The sequence below is a fragment of the Ovis aries genome, chromosome 4, assembly GCF_016772045.2.
Source record: "Ovis aries strain OAR_USU_Benz2616 breed Rambouillet chromosome 4, ARS-UI_Ramb_v3.0, whole genome shotgun sequence".
In the NCBI taxonomy this organism is placed as follows: domain Eukaryota; kingdom Metazoa; phylum Chordata; class Mammalia; order Artiodactyla; family Bovidae; genus Ovis; species Ovis aries.
In genome coordinates this window covers 6,362,546-6,384,541 of record NC_056057.1, presented here as the reverse complement: position 1 = coordinate 6,384,541, position 21,996 = coordinate 6,362,546, and the positions used below count along the sequence as shown (strand labels likewise).

Genomic DNA, 21,996 nt, shown 5'->3' with positions numbered 1-21,996 from the left:
TCCTGCTTGGTGCCGCAGCGTGCACGCGGGGCGAGGCAGGGGCGAGGCAGCGGCGGGGCAGGGCGCGCCGGGACCGGCGTGGCGCGCAGCCCCAAAGTTTGCGGAGCGCGGGTAACGGGCGCGCGCTCGGGCCCGGGCGCTCGGAGCAAGCGGCCGCAGGTGACTGAGCGCCGGCTCGCGGGGGCGCGGCGCGGGGCACAGGTGCGCAGCCCGTGGGCGGCGCTGTGCACGCGGGACGGGCAGACCGGCCGCGAGCGCCAAAGCCGGGTGGCGGCCGGCTGGGGGTGGGGATCGCGGCGGAGAAATGGGGAACAATGCGAGTGAGCAACTTCAGGAAGTCATTGTGAAAGAAAGCTGGGAAGAGCTGGGCAGCCGAGCGAGCCAGGCGCTCTAACAAGTGCCTGCGCGGCCCGCGCCCGGGCAACCGCTGCGGCGAAGGTCCTGGGTCCCCGCGGAGCGCAGCCGAGCCGAGGCGGGACGATTGGCCGCGACAAGGGGGCCCACCGGGCGAGCCCGGATCCGAGGTTGCTCTTCGCGCTTGAGGATCCGTCTTGGACCTGCAAAGTGCGACGCACACATCCACGTGAGTGTTTTCAGACTGAATGTCCGTAGAAAAACTTGGATTTGGAAAGAAGGAAAAGACGGAGGCGGTCACATTTGTGTGTCCTGGTTTCGCTCGGGTCCACCTCTCCTTTCTGGGGACGGTGGGAGCGCTGACTTTCGTCAAAGCCGTGGCCATTTCGTGCTGCGGCCGCAGGTGCCAGGGCAGGCCGTCCGTGGGACGCTGTGAGCCGCCCCGCTGTCCCCCGGAGGAGGACGTGATCTTGTTTAAGTCGATCCACGCTTTTATAGTGAGATCACGGAAGTCAGCCTTTATAAAGTCATTCATAACGAGCTTTCTTTTCTTATTTTTGACGCGAGAGCTTTTTGCTTATACTGTAAAATAATTAGGTTGAATCTGAACTTGCTTTCTTCAGGATAAGAATTATTCCGGTTTGAAAAGTTGGTAATATTTTGCTGAGTGCAGTTTTGGCTCTCGGATTAGGAAACCCCTCGGCCAAAAGGTGTCAGGTTACTTGGGACTGTCTCAGAAATACGATTGAAAAATTAGGATGCTTGGTGATTCCTAAGGAATCTCCAGAAGGTGTGATTTTTTAAAATTTTCTTTTGATTTGGAGGCACGGGGTGTGACATCTGGAGAAGTGAAAAGGGTTAGGATTCGATTCGCGTGTCTGATCTGGCACTTCCAAGTGCAGCTTTCAAATGCGGTTTCCTTTCTCCCTGGCTGCAGCCCCCCCGGAGTGAATGTCAAACCTCTGTGCTTCCCTCAATTTCCACACTCAAATTCCCCACCCTACACCCCAAGGGGTAGTTCAGTTTAGAGGTACCTTGTTTAAACTTGGAAAGACACACTGGTGTTGAAGAAATATCTCCTTACCATCAGATCAACTTCTGTTAAAAGTTTATTTTTTAAAAAAGGAAGCTTAAAATATTTAATATGCATAACGTTTAAACTTTCATGGAAATTTAAGTGATTTTAAGACTTGGTTCGCTTTGGTTCTGAGGTGAGAGGAGAGTGAAGCATACAGGAAAGGTCCAAGCCTCTTGAGTTCATTGCTTTGTTGGAAGATGTTTATTTGATGAGATTATTGGGACTCATCTTTTATGTAGGATTTTAAAAGGAACAATTCGGAATTGTTTCAGTAAGAAATTAGATTATTATATCCGTGGCTTAAAATTTAAGTAGTCACAAATATCCCTGACCAGAAGACTGCTTGCCTACATCATGATTATACAGAATGTGTTAAAAAAATAATTTGTGTGCACAGATATACCTAATGAGGTGGTGTTAAAAAATTCTGTACAGTTTGGGTTTGATGTAGTGTATTCAGTTTCAAAACTTCCCATGATCATACATGTTGATATCTTTCTTACCTGGGAAAAAATGTATTTCCCAGCCTCAAAGTCCCCAGAACTGAAGACCAAAAGATGTAACTGAGTTAAACGGTCTGGTTTTCTTCCCCTCCCTGCCCTACCTCCCATCCCCATTTCATGGTAAGAGTTGAAGGCAGGAGTTTCACAAACTCCACCAGGCTTCTATAATTCATCAGTATTTTAATTAAAGTGCTGCATCTTGGGAAATGACATATCCTCCAAAATTCAGGAGCATCAGGACAATAAAAGCCCATCCTCACGGTCTCACAGGAACAGAAGGTCCGTGAATCCACGTGTGCGTGTGTTACATTTGGGTCTTTTGAGAAGTTTGTCTGAAGTCTCCGGAGAGAAGGTAACTAGTGGTTTCCTTGCAGCCATTTCCCGTGTTGAAAATTAAGATCGCAGCCAATTTCCTGGCCAAGAGGCCCGCAGCCAGTACTGCTATGGCCACTGCATCTTCCCCACTAGAGCCTTAGAGTCCGAGGAGCGTGGTTCTATGGTTTGGGGAGCTTTTCCCCTTGGCTTGGATTTGTGTGTGTCATGTTGGGTCACTGTAGAAGCCTACTGTCAACATAAATGTCAAACTCTGGAAGGCTAAGAGAACCTGATGTGTATATACACCGTCTACTACATGTCGCTGCTAAGAAACGCTGCCACGCAGCCCGTACACGTGTTGTGTGTATCCTTCACGGTTACGTGTGTATTAATAGATACAGGAAATAAAGACAGTATGTGATAGTATGCACACAGAAACACAGAGAGTGTACTCACAGCATGGGAAGACACAGGGGGCACGGGGGAAAGGGTTTTAACAATCAAACATACCTGATCTGAGTAATAAAGACCCTCCTTTTTGGCTTGGCTGGTTGGTTGGTTTGATTTTTACCTTTTAATAAAACAAAAGATTTTCCTACTTGGGATGGTGAATGCAAGCATAAATGATCCTAGTTCTTTGTGTGTCTGCCTAACATGCTTGCAGTTAACCCAGAACTGGTTGAGGGAAGAAGCATTCAGAGGTGGTTTTTTATTCCTTTTCCCTCCTCTGATCTTTGTAATTATGAAATAATTTCACTACAAGATAACTCTTGGTTTTGTTGTCTTGTTTGAATGGGATGGATCCAGTGGATCCAGTTCACAGGGAGCAGCTGTTTGGGTTAACCGGCAGCCTTTGCTATTTCTTTTTTAAAAATACTATTTTTCAACTTTTATTGAAATATAGTTGATTTACAGTGTTGTGTTAATTGCTGCTATTTCCACATGCGTATTCGGACGCTTCTGTACTATGTGAGTTTCGCCTGTGGATCTGAGATGCTGCGCCTCCTGCCCTGACAGTTACCGTTAGTCCCTGCCTGGTGTCGGTCTGTTTGTGTCTGAAGAGCCCTCAGGCGCGCGTGTGTAGCATAGTTCATCTCATGGGAGAAAACACGAGATGTAAAAGCGACAGGTGACCCATTCTTTGTGGCTGACAAGGGGAGAACCATTGATCCGGTTGACACCTTGAGACCAATCATTTTGGTTTTGCTTAGAAATGGCACATGTACACATGTGTGATCCAGACCTTGGGCAGAATGTGTTTCAGAACATAGGCCTTACACACACATACACACACACACACACACACACACACACACACACACACTTAAAATCCAGATAAGGAAGGAGACAGGAATGGAGTTCATCAGGGACATGGGCCCCCCCAAACCAGACACAAGCAACAGCAACCACACTGATTTTTCTGTGGGGTCGACCAGATGCCCGTACTGTTTTGTTTTGTTTTGTTTCTCCCTGCAGAGGTTTAGGCATGCTGTTCTTGCAGTTTAATAAATGACTCCACACCATAGCTTCTCTTTCTGCAGCTCCTTCCATGTTCAGTGTTGTTGCTTTAATAGCTTGTGTTTGACACTGTTTTGAAACATTTGATGATATTCTAACAAATATTTTTAAGACATTATGAAACATTAAAAGTGAAATGCTGCATTATCACAAGTGAAACAGAGCAAACAAAAGGAGCTTTGCAGAGCATCCTGGAGTGGAGAGGTGGGCAGGGCCCAGGGCTCACCCTGCTTTGGTTTGTCCTGGGTGTGTAGGGGGCTCACTGCTGAGAAGGGCCTGGGGGGGAGGCAGCCCAGCCTTCTCTGTAGCAAATGGCCTCGTCCCTTCCATCCAGCCTTTTTTCCTTCTCCTGTTCTGCTGTGATGAACAGGTGGGTGAATGCTTTGGGTGCCTCCCATGACCTGCCTGGGGATGAACCATGAAAAATGGTGAAAACTCCAAGTCCCAGGCCTGGGGGCCCCTTGCCTTCCTGTCACAGCCTGTCCATGTATCTCTTCTCCTGGGCTGATTGTCTCTGCCTCTGGGGAGCCCATCATGCCTGGTGACTCAAAGAGGTCCCTCTCCCACCTACTTCAAGCCCGCCAAGTCAGACATCCTAATAATCTCTGAACCCACTTTGGTCGGGACAGGAAGCACGGACAGGAAGCACGGGCTCCCTTCCTGCCTATGTTTTCCTGACAGAAAGCCATCTTCCCTCCTTTTTTGCATATTTGGCGGATGGGTCCACCTTCCTCTCCGCCCCAGTGGAAGACAAGGAGGGTGGTAGCCAAGGAGGCAGCAGGGTCCCTTCCAGGCAGCTGAGTCCGGGGGCTCCGAAGGCCCCAGGCCTCCAAGGTAGGACTGGGGGTGAGGCCCGCCCCTCGGGTCTCTGGGGGGCACAGGCTTCTGGGTGAGGTCACTGGTTTCTTTGCTGCTCTGCACAGATGGGTACTTCCAGAGTGCACTCTCCTCCCTCCCTGGGGTAGCCTGTGCCCCCAGCCCCTGCCGGCTTCCCGCTGACTGTCTTGGGTGATGGAGAGTCTCATTACCTTCCATGTGCTCTCTCTGCTTTCGGGGTCCCCTGCTCCACCTCCTGATGGCTCACGGAGCAGGGCCATGGCTTAACGAATTGCTGAAAATGGGTCCTAATTAGTGGGAAAGCGCCTTCTTCATCTTTTCTCATTCAAGTGTGCAATGGTTCGTTTTTCTTCAGCGATCAAGTCACCGCTGAAGGAAATCTGACTCTCTTCCTGCCACGTTCGCGCCAAAAGTTAGCTCCGTTGGACATGCAGTTGGCGCGGGCCTTCTGGGGGGTGTTGAGGGTGGGTGCAGTGTGCGGGGGTCCCAGCATTGTTCCTTAGTCTCTTCCTTTCCCCCTCTCCCTCCTTCCTTTCTGCCTCTGTCTCTCCTGTATGTGGTATTTGCAGAAATAACATCAATAATTTGTAAACAATCTTACACATACTGAAATAGACTTCTAGCCACCATTATTGAGCTCACATGCTAAAGTGACACTCCAAAGCTTTATTGGCTAGTTCAAAGCTGGCTAAAACTGAACAGGATGGTTTGGTTTAGAGCCGTCTTTTAAAGCGAGGAGTCCTACGGTGAATATAGATTCATTGGGTTTTGGTAAATTTTCATTGTTACATCAGATTTTCACTGGCGCACTTGGAGCAAATGAAATAGCATGTAAGATACCGCTTTAGTCCAAATGGAGAAAATGTTTAATGTAGAATCTTTAGGAGAAATGAAAATGAGGGATTGATCTTTTATAAACTGACTTTGCAAGCACTCTGATGAACTCCAGTGCTTTTAATGGAAACTAGAAAGAGCCAGCGACCCCCGATGCGAGCCCCACTTTGAGCCTGAAAAAGGGGCCTTTTCTTCCTCCTTGTGCTGAGTTTTGTGTCAGGCAGAAAATTAAAGTGATATTCAGAGAGATCCACAGTGAAAACATTGATAAATTGTGTATCCTGCTTCATTAAATTAAAGCTCATACTGCTAATTATCGCAGGTTGTTGACAGATAAGGCAGTTAATTACCATTTAAAAATGATTCGGGAATTTCTAATGCGTTTCTACCTGTGTTTTCTCACTTCTGTCTGGAGTTTGTATATGTTTAACCTGAATTTCAAGACTTTTCAGTTTAATATAGAGCAGACAGGTTTTTATAAAAGTCAGGTAATTTACTGGGGGGGGGGGCGGGAAACATTGAAAATAAGCTCATTTAAGGGCTGCAGAAAAATCTGACTGTAGTGTTTAAGAGTTTTCCTGTACTTGGTTCCCTGATGGATGTGAACATTTTCTGCCTGATTTTAAATAAAGATGTGCTGATTTTTGTAGGTCGAAAATGAGGAAGTTGTAAGCCTCTGTGAGGTTCTGCTCACGACACCCCCACACCCCCTGGGTTTGCATGAGGACTTTGTGGGCTAAAGGTTGTGGATGACAGGCAGTCCTGGTTGGGCCTGATGCCCACTGGGAGCATGTGTACATATGACCTTTGTTACATGTGGGGCATTTTGTCCTTGGGAGCCTATGTTGGATTATAGGACATCTAAGCTGTCTGTCCATTGTCAAATACTATGGAAATCTAGAACATTTTTTTTGCTAATTTAATCCAACTAAAGAGCCTATTCAGAAGAGCAAGTGGTATTCTTTTCAGTGACTGTCATATTTACTGTCCATAGCAATCACTGTTGCCAAATCATTGATACATTTGTATTCCTTTAACCCTTCTCAGCTGAGAAGGCAATGGCACCCCACTCCAGTACTCTTGCCTGGAAAATCCCATGAACGGAGGAGCCTGCAGCATCCATGGGGTCGCTGAGGGTCGGACACGACTGAGCGGCTTCACTTTCACTTTTCACTTTCATGCATCAGAGAAGGACATGGCAACCCACTCCAGTGTTCTTGCCTGGAGAATCTCAGGGACGGGGGAGCCTAGTGGGCTGCCGTCTGTGGGGTCGCACAGAGTCAGACACGACTGAAGTGACTTAGCAGCAGCAACCCTTCTCAGACATAGCTGAACTCACTTCAGCCAACCCATTTTAGGTTGAGGAAACCAAAGTAAATTCCCAAAGAGTGCTGAAGTTGCTACGATTTAAGGAGCCAGATTTTTGATTTTTCATTCTGTGTGCTCTGAACATGGTTTTGAAACGTGAATAGAGATGATTTTTTAAAGAATCTCTGTAAGAAGTTACTTCATTTTAACTCATCGCTGCTGATAACCTTAATCATTACAACTGATAATTTGGGGATGTTGTGAACAGAACTGAGCTCAGAATGCAAGTCCTTCAGGGCGAATTTCCAGTAGCTTAGAAACCACGTGGCCATAACACAGAGAGTCAACCATCGATGCTCACACCCGTTCCTCTCTGGAGCCACCACCCTGTGAGGCTGCTTTAGAGCACATTTTCTCTCTCTGTTTCCTTCTAGATTGGTAGCTCTAGTCTCCCCACCAGCTCGGTAAGAGAGACTTTTCTAAATAAAACCAAAAAAAAGGAAAAAATGATTGTGCAGGACTGGGGTGGTGTCCTCAATAGAAAAGTCAAAAGTAGCTTTTCAGTTGTTGTTGATAAATAGGTATGTCTGGGCTGTAAACACCAGACCCTCCTGGGGATTAGAGTAATTGTATTTCCCTGGGTCTAAATAACATATAACTTTAAAAAGAAGTCCAGGGGCATTTGTAGAAACCTCAGTATGACAGGTATATTTTAGGGAGTGCTATAGGATTTCCCTGGTGGCTCAGACAGTAAAGCGTCTGCCTGCAGTGCAGGAGACCCGGGTTTGATCCCTGGGTCGGGAAGATCCCTGGGTCGGGACGGGAAGATCCCCTGGAGAAGGAAACAGCAGCCCACTCCAGTACTCTTGCCTGGAAAATCCCATGGATGGAGGAGCCTGGTAGTCCATAGGCTCTGGGGTCGCAAAGAGTCGGACACGACTGAGCGACTTCACTTTCTTTCTTTCTTTTCTTTATAGGTATACAAGTGGATTTTTCTCCCATGTACAGTATTAAGTTTGAATTTTTCACGTCCACACAAAGTGATACTGGTATGTTAAGATAGCTTCACCACTAAGAAGGCAAGCAGAGGTACTGTGTGTATTCTCCATGCCAGCTTCTTACCTTGCTGAGTGAAAACTGAGTTGAGATTTGGGTTTATGTGTAACTTATGTCACAGTAACTTAGTTACCAGTAACTTTGTGTTTATCTGTTTTATAAAAAAAAAAAGAGAGAGAGAAAAAAATCTTTGAAAATAATAGGAACGCAAAAGTTCTCCCTGGGCTCCTCTGTCTCTTCACTTCGCAATGGTAAGAGGGCAGCGCTTCTGAGAATATCCCTGTAAATCATTATTTGGGTCTAGTTCCTGCTTTTCTTTTAAAGACAGAGGTGTCACTTTTGTTGCACAGCTGCTGGCCAAGCATGAAGGCTTCTAAAATCGGGAAGAGGGTAGAAGAAAATGATTCTAAACTTAGACTTTTTACTTAAGTGATGAAGTGTAAAAGGCCATTTATATTTGAGGAAGCTACTTAGGAAATGGCCTCTGATGAGGGCCAGCATCAGGAAAAGTCCTCTAAAAGCATATGTAAATTCGGAGTGTCTGCCTCTCCGGGGCTGCTGAATAAACAGCAGTTCCTGTTAGCGGTTTGAGAGCTAGTGTGCAGCGGGGCACACGAGCGGACCCAGACACACGACAGGCACGCAGTGCGGGGACCTCTCCCGGGCCACTCGAAGCCCAGCCCTGGAGCTGCTGTGAAAGCACAGACTGTCCCCAGCTCCATTTGCTCTATTATTCCGATTTCTAACGTCTCACATCTTTTTTCTTGGCCTCACTTCCAGGCAGGTGGCCCCGTGATGGCTTTTACAAACAGCCTCGTGGTGCTGCTCTTTCTGTATTCAATCCTTCCTCGCTGAGCATGTTTTCAGACAGCAGGATTTTCAGCTGTATTTTGAAAAGGCTTCCTGAGTTCCCCCTGACCCTTCCTCTTTTGCATATCAGTTCCTGCCCCTGGGGGGAAAAAATGTGAGGACAGAATTGCACATGGGAGCTAATTTGCCCTCAAAAAGCAGGTTCACAGTAGAACAAACCACTGGAGGAAGACTTCTCTGTGGCTCAGTTAAAAAAAAAAAAAAAGTGTGTGTGTGTGTGTGTGTGTGTGTGTGTGTGTGGCTCAGTTAAATATGGGGGGAGGGTGTGAAAGCCAAATTGTATTCCCTGCCATCCTGTTTAAATCTTGTTTTTCATTGTTATTTGTGCCAGCCCTAATCTCTGTGGAATAATCATGAAAACATGTAGATTGGCAGCTAATTTTGAGAAAAATGAAAAGACTCAGAAATGAAATAAGAGGACTCTGAAGTTGTTAGCTTCTCCCAATCTGTTTTGTCAAATTGTTAGGAAAACCTCTAAGGTCTCCGGAATCAGACACAAAGACCCTGCATATTGCCTTTGCTTTCTCGTGGAACATTTCCTTTTTTAAGATATGGTGTAATTCACAACAATAGGTAGATTTTCAGAAATAAAATCTACCAGCCTGAAAATGAAAAGACTTTCTCTCAACAGGAAGAATGAGTGTTATTAAAGAGGTCTGTGCCCTAACGCATTTTAAACAGATTTTAGGTTTGGCCTGTTTCCCCCTTCAAAATAAGTATCGTTTAAAACGTAAGGAAATAACCCCAAAGGTATCTCTAGTGCAACCTCACTCATCAGGGAGGAAAATAATCAATAGCATCCATTTGACCAGAATTTAACTGTATTGTAGAAGTTTTGTCATGGAGTTCACCTTAATTGCAAAGTATTACAAAGACCTTGCTTATTTTCTGTGACGGTATGGGTAACACCCATTTCTGGTCCGTTGGTACTTTTAAACTTGGGGACCACTGCCTGAGCGGTCCTGGGCTCACATCTCAGCTCTGTTGTCTGTTGAGATGTGTGACCTCAGGCAGGACACTTCTTTCTCAGCCTTGGTTTTCTCATCTATAAAATAGAAAGAATAATATGGATCATGTATCAGAAGAACACAGTTTAGATGTAAGGATTAAAGATGCACACGTAGCAGATGGGGATTGAAAACTCGATCTGCCCTGGACATTCTGCCGGGCGCTCAGATGGAACAGGGGACGAGCTGGCTGCTGTCCACGCCTATGGGGATTAGCAGCTAAATGCCAGGCACGTGGTAGTTCCTTCAAGAAGGCTGGCTAACAACACCGTCCTTTCCTTTACCTTCTTTTCTGGCATTATATAAGGTACTCAAGAAATGCTATGAAATATTACTGGACAGAACACAAAAAAAGGAAAAATAGTGTATGCTATTTAAACCCCAAAGAATGGTCTTTTGAAAAGTTTGGAGAAGAACTGTGTGCTACCAGCAAATGGGCTGACTTTGAGGGACCGTCTGTGGTTCATCACGGCTCGTTTGGTGGGCTATGTACTAAACTCTTTAACCGCCCTTAATTGGGGTGCTTTGGGAAGTCACCAAGGTGGGGTTCTTGACAAGCATCTGGCTATTACTTCTGACTTCATTAATCCAGACTCAGCTTTCTTGGATTATGGGAAAGTCCTGTTGTCTGAGAGCAAGTGCTACAAGGAGAGAAAAGAAGAGGGGGGCTGTGAGGAGGCTACGAGGGCCTGGGGAGCCTCCCGGGCTTTCCCTGGAGCAGCAGCCCCCGCATGATCCCCAGCTCTGGCTGAGCCTTCGTTCCGGCTGCTCGCTCTCGGGTGGGTAGGAATGGGCCACTTGTCCTGGAGACATGCCCAGAAGCCGCAACTGCCCAGGGCTGTCGGATGCCTGTCCTCGGAGGCAGCCAGGCTCCAGCTCCCGCGGGTGGGGAGGAGGAAAGGCAGGTGAGGTCGAGGCGGGGAGGCTGTCCCCGGGAGGCTCCAGCTCCTCTGGCCCTGGGCGCAGAGGTGCAGCGGGCCTGTGTGTGGTCCCCATCGTCCCCGTTCTCCAGACTCGTCCTGTGCCAGCTTCAGAGAGGGTGGCGGCTGGTGGGGGGAGACGGGGCTCCTGGCTTGGGGACCCTGTCCCAGCAGGAGCAGGGTGAGTGAGGATCCTGATTCCTGCTCTGCCTCCTGCAGGGACAGCCCTTGACCGCCCTGTCACGCTGGCTGTCCTTTATCTCTGCATCTGTTTCCCCGTGTGCGAGATTCAGGACTGCGCTCTCCAGAGGCGCAATAAAAGCATTCATGTCTGTAAGAACCACCCGGTGACAGGTATTCACTGACACTGCTGTGTTCTTATTTGTATGTGAGCTGCAGCCTCGGATCACTTGGGTTCCCCATACAGAGCAGAAAATGGCAGCGCTCCTATGAAAGAAGCGTCCCCTTTGGTGTCTCCCTGGACAGGCCTGCAGTGCGTGGTTTGGGTTTAGGTGCAGGCTTGTGAAAATGTGGGGTTAAGTCACTCTGTGGATGAACGCTTCTTCCTGACGGCCAACTTTTATACTGAGATCAGACTAAGCCTGAATCCCTTTTCCACTCAACACTGGGCACTGCTTCCACATGTCTAAAAAGAAGCACAGAGCCTGAGTGCTGCCTGTTCCCGGGGATGGGGTTTTTTCACTGTCCCCCTTGGTAGCTAGGTCTTGGGGTGGGGGCTGGTATTTCCTCTCCTTCAGATAGTTTTCCATTGTCAGATTATTTATTGGTCTTTGCATAAGAGCAAAGTCACCTTTACAAAACAACAAAAGGAAAACTACTTTTTAGTCCCAAGAGACGCAAATTTAGATCTTGAGGAAGTTTGAGGGAGTTTGTCAAACTACCACACCACCCCCGCCGCCCCCCCGCCCCCCGCCTCGTGATGTCAGAAAGACAGGCCATGGAATCACAGGACTGCCGTGGACTGTGCCCTAATTCTTAGGAATTTCAAAATGATGGTGGTAACTGAGCATTCGTCCAAGCACGGGGGCCCCCAGGTACAGCTCCAGCCCTGGTGCAGACCACAGGCCGGCTGACTGGGTCCATGTAGGCTTGGTTGAGGAGCTGTTTGAAAGACTAAGTGAGGCCAATGAGCTAACAAGAGTTCTATGCAGGCATTCAGTGGCAATGGAGACAGGCCTGCAACACAGATCCTGGGTGCTCTGCTCTTGGGGTCTGCTCTCCACCGCGCCCACTGTCCACTGCTGATGGGTGCTGAGGCAGGGCTGGGTTCGTGGAGGTGCCCTCGCTCTGCCCCATCGGGACACACGGGCACAGGTACCTGCCCAGGAGAGCCGGGTCTGGGCCTCAGCCGCATCCTCTAGCTGCTCTGTGACCTGTCTGCACATCTCCCCGCCTGAACGGACTGATCCACAGAGGGTGGTGCGGGGTGGATAGATCCTGCCCAGCAAGAAACCTGGAGGGTCCTTGCAGCAGCTGGAAGCCTCCTTCTCTGGCAGCGCTGGGCTGGGGATCCATCAGCTAGCTGGGCTTTAGGAAACATTTTTCCTTTTAATCAGAAATTACTTGAAAATACAGTCGAGTGTTGATGAAATCAATCGCTGCCACCAAACAGTGCATGAACTTTAAAACGAGAATGTCAATGCACATTTGTCAATTAAAAAGATACATACAGTATTAGATGAAGAAAATATTTTACAAGAGTTCGTTTGCAGTACATTCAGTGTCCTCTTTTTCTAAAAAGTTCTGTGTGTATACACACACACACAGAAAAAATGTAGCCATCTTAAGTAGTGGAAAAGTGTGTTAGTCACTCAGTCACGTACAAGTCTTTGCAACCCCGTAGACTGTAGCCCTCCAGGCTCCTCTGTCCATGGGATTCTCCGGGCAAGAACACTGGAGTGGGTTTCTGTGCCCTCCTCCAGCGGGTCGTACTGGCTCAATTATGGGCATTTACTGGCCTTTATTTAAAAAGTTGTAAAATATGTATCACTTGCATAGGAAAAAGAAGTTCAAAGTCAACATAAATAAAAACTGGGAGTTTAGAGTAGTATTTGTTGCAAGATTCGCGTGCTATCCACTGTCTGCCGTGCGTGCATGCCCAGTCGTATCTGAGTAACCCCGTGGGCTGGGGTCCACCAGGCTCCTCTGTCCAAGGAATTCTCCAGGCAAGAGCACTGCAGTAGGTTGCCATTTCCCTTTCCAGAGGATCTTCCCAACCCAGGGGTCGAACCCGCGTCTCCTGCGCCTCCTGCGCCTCCTGCATTGGCAGGCAGATTCTTTACCACTGAGCCACCTGGGAAGCCCTCTGTCTACTATGCATTTCCCCTATCAATCCGGGGATACCTTAGAACTGGTTGGTGATGTTTCACCTTAAAATACTACATTTGTCTTCAGAAAACTGAATCTCATATTAATGTTCCAGAGTGAACACAAAGATTTGTCTCCTTTGAGTCTTATTTCTTTATTAATAGAATTGTTTGGACAGTTTCAGAAAAATTGTAGGTGTTTTACGTTTCTTCCTGTAGAAGGCTGTGAGACTTTGGACCCATTGCTTCTTGGTGACACTAAGCACTAGGCTGGTTAAGAACTTGCCTCCAATGCGGGAGACCCGGGTTTACTCCCTGGGTGGGGAAGATCCCCTGGAGGAGGAAATGGCAGCCCACTCCAGTATTCTTGGCTGGAGAATCCCATGCACAGAGGAGCCTGGCGGGCTACAGTCCACGGGGTCGCAAAGAGTGGGACATGATTGAAGTGACTGCGCGCGTACACGCAGACTGGTCTCCTGTTTGCTTCTTGAGCCGGTTTGTCTGCCTTGCTTGTGGGTGGGCCCTCAGTCTCGGGGTTGAAGCACATGTGGGCCATGGAGCCTTTTGCCCTTTGGTAGTCTGTAGCCCTGAGCCCCACACTGGCCCCGGAAACTCATGTTACCACCCAGAGCTGTGCCATGGCTTTCAGAGAGAAACGCAAACCCATCTGCATCCAGAACCAGGGCTGGCCATCCGTGTCTTCTTTGCGACTAATGCCAGCATGACTGAAACTCAGAGTATGTGTGCCAAAGGCACCATGAGAGCTGTTACACATACACACACACACCTCGTCTGCTCAGACCCAGAGCGGGTCAGGCTGTCCAAGTGTCCATCGCAGCGCAGGCATCTGCTGGAAACAGGCCTGAAAGCTCACACTCACACATCTGAGCTGGAGGGACAGAGGTGCCCCCAGAGAGAAGCGGCCTGATTTCAAGTCAGCACGCAGGCTCTGGTGGCCGGTCGGGGAAGGTGCTCTGGCGGTTGCCCAGCAGAGTATAAATGAGCAGACTCCCTGGTGCTCACCTGCTGCTGGGCCCCAGCTTTCTTATCCTCGGAGCCACCAGATGCACCTGCCAGGGAGGGGGTTAGGACGAGAGACCTGAGAGGTGGAGGTCAGGGCCCTGAGTGAAAAACGCAGCCCACCCCGCCCTCCTGCCAGCCAACGTGGCCTCTCCCTGGGGTGTTCATGGTGGCCACAAGCAGAGTGGTCCCCACCACCACCCACGGGCAGCTCCAAAGGCTGCCTTTCTTTTTTCCCACTGCTCCGAGGAGCCAGCTGTCTGTCCACTGCACAGCAAGGCCTGGGCACTCTCTGAGCCTGGTGTGGCAGCCGCTGTGGGCTTTCCTTCTCCCCACGTCAGAGTCTGGAGGAGTTGGAGGCAGGGGCCTGAAAGAGTGGGGGACAAAGCCAGCGGCGGTGCAGCCCATCTGCCAGGCTGGAGGTGTATTTATTATTGATGGGGGGAGCGCCGCGGCGGCTCAGCTATGCAGTCCTGCCTGGGTAAATGAGACATTCTTCAGCAAATTGCTTCGTTTTTTGATTGCTGATTGTACGCGTGTCACCAAGCTGACTCAAGGTTCATCGATGCATGCTCAGTAAATTAGAAAGAACATAACTATGGATCAGCCAAGAGAATGAATTCTGTGCCTACAATGACCCAGGGCCATTTAATTTTCTGCTTAATTTTGTTGCAGTCAGTTTGCATTTTGGGTTATTATGCAGTAGGAAATTAACAATAAATAACAAATTTGGTCCTCCTGTGCTTGTAATGATATTTTTATAAATCTTTGTAATGCCGTTTTTAAAAGGATCAAGGTCTGTGCCAGTCTGATACTCCAGCGAGTGTGTGAAGAGGAAAATGCATTATTCTTGGTAGATAGCCTTGTTGTTAAATAGCTCGGGCCTTCTTTATCTCTCTTTCTCTCTCATATCTTAGGAGTAATTTGCTTTCAACTAAAATCCCTTCCTCTGTTTTCCCAGATAATCCAAGGACCATGGACACTGAGGAGGGTCAAGACATGTTGCAAGTTTCAGGTGAGAACTGGTGATATACCTGCATGGGGAGCCCAGGCTTCGCTGGGTAGCAGAGCCAAAGAGCTCATGGGATGGTGGGCAAGGAAGAAGGCTGTCCTCCCAAAGGAGAGGCCAAGATGGACTTGGAGTCAGTGTCTGACTTCAGTGCTGAGAGATTATGCAGGTGTGACAGCCTGCATAGAAAAGTCTCCAAGAGAAAACGCGTTTTCCTGCTCCACCTAAAATGACTTGGAAAGGATACAGTCTATGTTGATATTCTTGGGGAGGAAAAAAGACAGACTGACCTGCCCTAGACCCCAAACACAGGCCAACAAACGTGTTTAAACAGAGAAAGAAAGAGGGAGGGAGGGAGGAGGGGGAAGGGCAAAAAGGAAAAAGCAGATTGGAAAACAAAGTTTCGGGAATAATCCCGAATGCTTGTTAAGTGTGGAGACACCACTTCCCATCATCATATGTTTATTTCAAGCCATACTGGACACAGCTCTTACCATCCCAGGAGACCCAGAGCTGGGGAAAGTCCTGGGAGATGAGGCCCACGGCCAGATCACACTGTCCCACCGGATGAGGCCGGGGAGGGCGGACCTCCAGCCAGTCTAGCCAAGCCTGCCCAGCACCATATCACAGTCCTAGGAAACCCGTGCTGGCTAGCCCCGAACTTGGACATGTCAGCAGCAGTCGGGCTCACAGTATTTTATATTTTCCAGTCTCAAGACAGTGGGCAATGCTGGGTAGCCTCTGTACTGGAATGGCCCATGTGGTTCTCTAGGAGTGGCCGAGTTATGACTCAATTCTGGCCCTGGGCCTCTGTCCATTCTGGTGATGGAGCCCAGGGCTGAGGTTGTGGCTGCAGCCCTGCCTGCTTGCTCTTAGGAGACTTGCAGGACTGGGGACTCGAGTTCCCTCAACCTGAAGATGGCCTGCTGCAGACCATGGCACTGTCCCAGCCAGTCCTGTCTAGAGAGTCTGCATTGAACTCTCCAGGCTGTGTGGGAAACGCCTGGCTTTTTGGCTGTGGCCTGTAGGCATTCGGTGGACATGCACGTCAGTCAGCTCGCTTGGCCACATCTGTAGCAAGTGAAGCTGTGTTGGAGGAGTCGGCTGTGGAGACACGCTCTCCCATGGGCATGGGCAGTCTCCAAGGATGCTCCCTGCAGCCTGGTGCTGACCTGGAGAACTTGGTTCCCGCCACACCCTTGTTCACACAGCACTGAGCAAGCAGGACCATAGGAACAGAGACATGTGGAAAGACATCAAAGATGTATGTGAAGGTGAGAAGAATGTGTCTCAGGATGGTTTGCAGTGTGAATCCATCCTTTAAAATGAAAACACATCACACGCGCACAGACACACACACTTTCCACATGCCTGTATATCCCTTTAGGAAAATTCTGGAGAGTATTATTTTAAATGTGTGCTTCCTCTTAAAAGATTGAGGGTGGAAGGAAGGGATGGGTTAGGGGAGAGGGTGGGGACTTTGGTTTTTCGTCTTCTCCCTTTCAGTATTATTTGAATTCATTTCCCTGAAGCACATACTTTTGTTCTGAAATCTGAGTACAATGACAACAATAAACTATTAAAAAATGAAAGTTTGGCCCTTTGAAGCCGGTCCTGTGGCTTGGCAAGGATTTGTAGCAGCTGGTAGATGAAGCCTGAGCTGAAGGAGAGGTGGGTCCTGCCAGAGGAAGCAGGGTCCCATCCCCAGATTGTAGACCATGGCTGGAGGCGGTAAGAGGGTCAGAAACGCTGGATGGTAAACGTCCCAGAAGGTGCAGAGAGACCCCTTCATTGTTTCTGGTGCTCTGCGTCCCCTCGCTGCGCCCCTCTTAGGTGGCTTCCAGAGTGACGTCTTACATGATACACAGAGGATCCACGCAGACTCTGCTGTCCCAGAGACAAAGCCGAAAGCCCGACGCTGGGCTGGCACCTCTAGAAAGTTTTGTAGGAGGAGCAGCCGGTCAGTACTCTGATCCCCTATGTTGGTAACAAACATAACAAAAGCCTCATTTTCTTCTATTCTTTTGCCCTTAACATTATGTGGAACACTCAGTGTGAACAGTGGCTCCTTGAAGACAAAGGTGTCAGGGAGTGGAGATGAGGATGAAAGTTGGCCTGAAAAAGATTCAAGATTTGTTCTAAAATTTAGTTTTGTTTACTCCTAGCAAAGGAAATGGTGCTTCCAGTCCTTCACAACGATTCTTCCTTTGGTTTTATGTTAAACCTGGAGTATTCCAAACAGAGATTAGGGCATTTAAAGAGTTGCGCCATTTTCACTAAAGATTTGAAGAATACTTCTTCTGTGTTTTGGTGTTTTTGCAAATAAACACCCAGTCATATCAGTTTTCCTTTTCCATTTCTAAAATGGAGGGAAGTGGCAGTTCGTTGTATTATAAGGATGTACATTTAGCAAAACAGAAGTTGATGTTCTTGATGTAAAATATGAGGAATGTGTTCAGAAGCATCCCCTTTTCCCATGAAAATATTCCTTGTTATGTCTTGTTCCCAAAAAAAGAAAAACAGATTTAAGTCAAACCCTATGAAATAGCCATGATCATAGATGAAAAAAAAGTTCCGGTGTCAGCAGTTTCATAGGAGTCCACCTAATCTGTGTGAAATACTCGCTTGCAAAACAGACAACTACTTAATATCTAACTTTTTTGCTTTTCAAACTACCTGGTTCTTTCTTCCCTGGGATTTATCCTGAATGTGGACTGAGCCCTGGTTTACAGTGTCCTATAGATGAAAACCACTCAGTAAACATGTGCCCTCTTACATCTCCTGTGGTTGGGAATCCTGTTGCAAGGGCCTGGAGGAAAGCCTGTCTAAAGCAGGCCGTCCTGTCCCTTAGGGCCCATCTCCTCCGTTCTTTTGCTGAGCTGTTTGTTTGCTCTTTCTGTCTTCTTCGGCACTCATTCTAAATTATTGGTTATGTACTGTGAATTGCTGTTTGTTTTGGTCTCTAAGGGAAGAGGCAGCCTGTGGGAGAGCGGGAGTTGTGAGGCCTGTATCGGCATCTCATCTCTGCCTCCATCCCTGGGACCTGAGACAGTGCTCGCCTCCTGGACCACTGTGTGTCCTCTGCAAAATGGTGGACTGGAGCCAATTGAGCTTACGTGATGTTCAGGCTCCTGGGGCCCTATTGAATGTTTTCTTACTGATCGTCTGTAATGTTTGTGGAAACAGAGAAGCAACACATATGCTCCATAGACACCCTTCCGCTGCCTGGGAAATGAGGCTCATCCATATGGGTGTGTCAGTGCAAACGTCAATCATGGGAAATCACACTGATTGAATGCTTTAAATTTACCAAACACCACCGTAAGCGTTTTTTCTCATTTCAACTTTATAAGACCCCAGTGAGGAACATACAGGCAGCATCTTCAATTCTCAGGGAGCTGAGACTCAAAGAGTTTCAATAACCAATCAGAAGTCCCATGAAAGCCAGACCTGATGTTGGGTAGGAGCTTCCCCACTGTTCCGGAGAGTGGACAGTCTATATTCTGAGTTTTATTTACCCCCCCAGAAATTGTGTTTTCCTGCATAATTGTGCACAGTACAAACTCATGCACTGGAGACATGAGGAACCACAGAACTTTGTTGGTTGAATTATAATTTACTTGAAGAATTATTTACTTCCTGTTGATAAGCTAATTAAACAATTTTCTCATCTAAGTTGCCCAAAACACTTCTCATAGGTAAAGATTTATTTGAAACATAGAAAATAAGTAGATTGAACAGAAATTGATGGGAAGTTTCATTTTTCTAAGTAAATGCCATCACACCTCCTAAACCCTTCCATTTAGATCCTTGCTTGCTTGCTGTCTGCAGTTCTTTATGCTTGTGGGACGCTGTCCATGCCCTTGGCCATATGGGCACTTGGGGCTGTGCACACCTGTTTCCAGAGGATGGTGCAATTTACAGAATAACACCATGAGCTTCTTTAGCATATTAGATTCCACACATTCTGTTATTTTATTCTCACAACAGCCTTTCAAGCTAAGCCAAAATCATGTTCTTTAACCTCATTTTACTCCTGAGGACAGAGTGTAAAAAAGGTGACTTGCTGTGAAATCTGTCTTCTCGTTGGTCAAACTGGAGCTGTACCCTGGGTCAGCTGATTTCCAGTCACAGCGTGGTAGTATCTCCTGTGCACTGACTTGGTTTAATAACTTTGTTTTCTTTTCGTTTATCATCTTCTCATAGTTTTATATTTTAAATGGTGAACTAGGTAGGTCTAAATAGGTCTTGTTGCTGTTCAGTCTCTAAGTCACGGCTGACTCTTTGTGACCCCATGGACTGCAGCACGCCAGGCTCCCCTGTTCTTCACCATCTCCTGGAATTCGCTCAAACTCATGTCCTTTGAGTTGGTGATGCCAGACTCTGCTCCTGCTACTGCTGCGTAGTCGCTTCAGTCATGTCTGACTCTGTGTGACCCCATAGATGGCAGCCCACCAGGCTCCCCCGTCCCTGGGATTCTCCAGGCAAGAACACTGGAGTGGGTTGCCATTTCCTTCTCCAATGCACGAAAGTGAAAGTGAAGTTGCTCAGTCATGTCCAACTCTTCACCACCCCATGAACTGCAGCCTACCAGGCTCCTCCGCCCATGGGATTTTCCAGGCAAGAGTACTGGAGTGGGGTGCCATTGCCTTCTCCAAATGCCAGCCTCTAAATAATCCTAAAATCAACACACAAAGATATGTTTGCTCCTCATGAGGATTTTGACAAAGTGATGGAAGTTCTTCGTGGACATTTCCAGCAGGGAGAGGATCCCAGGGTTGCTGAGTACAGAGGCTCAAGCCAGTGATTGATGGCTCAGCAGCCACTGCTCAAACATGGGGGCTTTTAGGCAAATCAGGTGCACTCTTACGAACTGTCACAGTGGCCGAAAGGCAAGGCTGCGTTCCAGCAGGCACGTGGGTGGCCATCTCACTCACTTTCTTACAGTCCTGACTTTTTACCTGATTCCCTGCATATGCCAGAGCTATGCTTTATTCTCTCATATCTTCACAGGGAGCTCCTACTGATCGACCTGACCCCAGGGTATTTACAATCATGGTCCATACTGTTTCCATTATTCCTTTTTCTGCATCGTATATGAAGCAGTGAAAAGTGCGGAGATGCTGGCATGTAGCTCAGCACAGGGGACCAGACAGACAGAAGCTCATCTAGTATCTCAGCAAGTTCTAGCTGGTCTTGTTCCCAATAGACGGAGAGGGTAAATTTGAAGAAAAGTGACTTGGATACATTTTCACACGAGCTGAGCAGAGGGATAACAGCCCTTCACTGGGCAAGTCCCAATTCTTTCTGACCCTCCTGTGGGTCCTGCATACCTGACTCTCTAGATCGATCCCAGAGTTCTCCAAAGTTATCCTCAGGAAGCCCAGAATTTAAAAAAAAAAAAAAATACAGGACTGCAGTCTAGTTTCTCAACCTTCTGCTTCCACCTGTCGCTAGGGCAGCTGGTTAATGAGAAAGGTGTACATGCGCACCCCCCACTGTGCATCTTTCAGGATCCCATCACTTTGTTAAGCTGGGGTCCCAAAGTCAGTTCTGTGGGAGCTCCCTGGGGGGTCTTCACAGAAGCAAGTGGTCTGGGTCTCTGGCATTTCAGCCTCCTAACCCTGCAGTGTCCCTACCTCACCTAGGAGACAGGTTTTGTGTATTAAACTTCTGTGTAAGCCCTAGAGATTTTCATCCGAAGTGAAGTCAAACAGAGAAGATAGATATCATATGATATAACTTATATGTCTAATCTAAAAAAAAAAAATGATACAAATGAACTTATTTACAAAACAGAATCAGACCCACAGACATAGAAAACAGACCTATGGTTACCAAGTGTTGCTGTTGTTTAATCGCTAAGTTGTGTTCGACTCTTTGCAACCCCATGGACTGCAGCCTGCCAGGCTCCTCTGTCCCTGAGATTTCCCAGGCAAGAATACTGGCGTGGGTTGCCATTTGCTACTCCAGAGGACCTTCCTGACCCAGAGATCAAACCCGTATCTCCTGCATTGGCAGGCAGATTCTTTACCATTGAACCACCTAGGAAACCCACAGTTACCAAAAGGGGGGATAAATTAGGAGTTTGTGATTAACAGATACATGCTACTGTATATAAAGTGGATAAACAGCAGGACCCTGTTGTACAGCATGGAGAACTATACTCAATACCTTGTGATAACCTGTAATGGAAAGGAGTCTGTAAAAGAATGTTTGTGTGTGTGTGTAAGTGAATCGCTGTGCTATCCGCCTGAAACTAATACAATACTATAAATCAACTATATGTCAATAGTAAATGTCAACATTGTTGAATATTAATGTCAATACAATTATTTTAATTCTATATTAAATAATTTAATTAATATTAAATGTGAATATAATTTAATATGTCAATATTAAAAAGCAGAGACATTACTTTCCCAACAAAGGTCTGTCTAGTCAAAGCTATGGTTTTTCCAGTAGTCATGTATGGATGTGAGAGTTGGACTATAAAGAAAGCTGGGCACCAAAGAATTGATGCTTTTGAACTATGATGTTGGAGAAGACTCTTGAAAGTCCCTTGGACTGCAAGGAGATCCAACCAGTCGATCCTAAAGGAAATCAACCATGAATATTCACTGGAAGGACTGATGCTGAGGCTCGAATACTTTGGCCACCTGATGTGAAGAACCACTCATTGGAAAAGGCCCTGATGCTGGGAAAGATTGAAGGCAGGAGGAGAAGGGGGCGACAGAGGATGAGATGGTTGGATGGCATCACCAACTCAATGGACATGAGTTTGAGTAAACTCTGGGAGTTGGCGATGGACAGGGAGGCCTGGTGTGCTGCAGTCCATGGGGTCGCAAAGAGTCGGACACGACTCAGTGACTGAACTAACAATACGTCAATAATTTTAAAAAGATTATTCTTAACCTAAAAGGAAAACAAAAGAGAGTCCCCTGACTGCCTCCCTAAAGTCCTCAAGGTTTGAAGATGATTACTTTAGGAAATCAGAAGGAGAAACAGGCATCAGGTGGTTCATAGGCCTCCTGCCGGCT

At 47.5% G+C, this 21,996-nt stretch overlaps 1 protein-coding gene across 25 annotated transcripts in view; it reads left to right on the top strand.

Annotated features, from left to right (window-relative positions):
* The window catches only part of IKZF1 (IKAROS family zinc finger 1), a 117,671-nt gene that overhangs the window by 336 nt on the left and 95,339 nt on the right, over positions 1 to 21,996 (top strand). For 17 of the 25 annotated variants that reach the window (XM_042248359.1, XM_042248356.1, XM_042248355.1 and 14 more), the window contains exons 1-3: positions 4,521 to 4,602; positions 7,725 to 7,796; positions 14,909 to 14,962. In XM_042248359.1, the coding sequence (XP_042104293.1) occupies positions 7,748 to 7,796; positions 14,909 to 14,962 (103 nt within the window). In that variant the 5' untranslated portion in view covers positions 4,521 to 4,602; positions 7,725 to 7,747. Of the gene's footprint in view, positions 1 to 93; positions 4,139 to 4,520; positions 4,603 to 7,724; positions 7,797 to 14,908; positions 14,963 to 21,996 lie in introns of those variants that run through there. The other 8 variants (XM_027968429.3, XM_060414422.1, XM_027968423.3 and 5 more) reach the window with 4 other exon arrangements.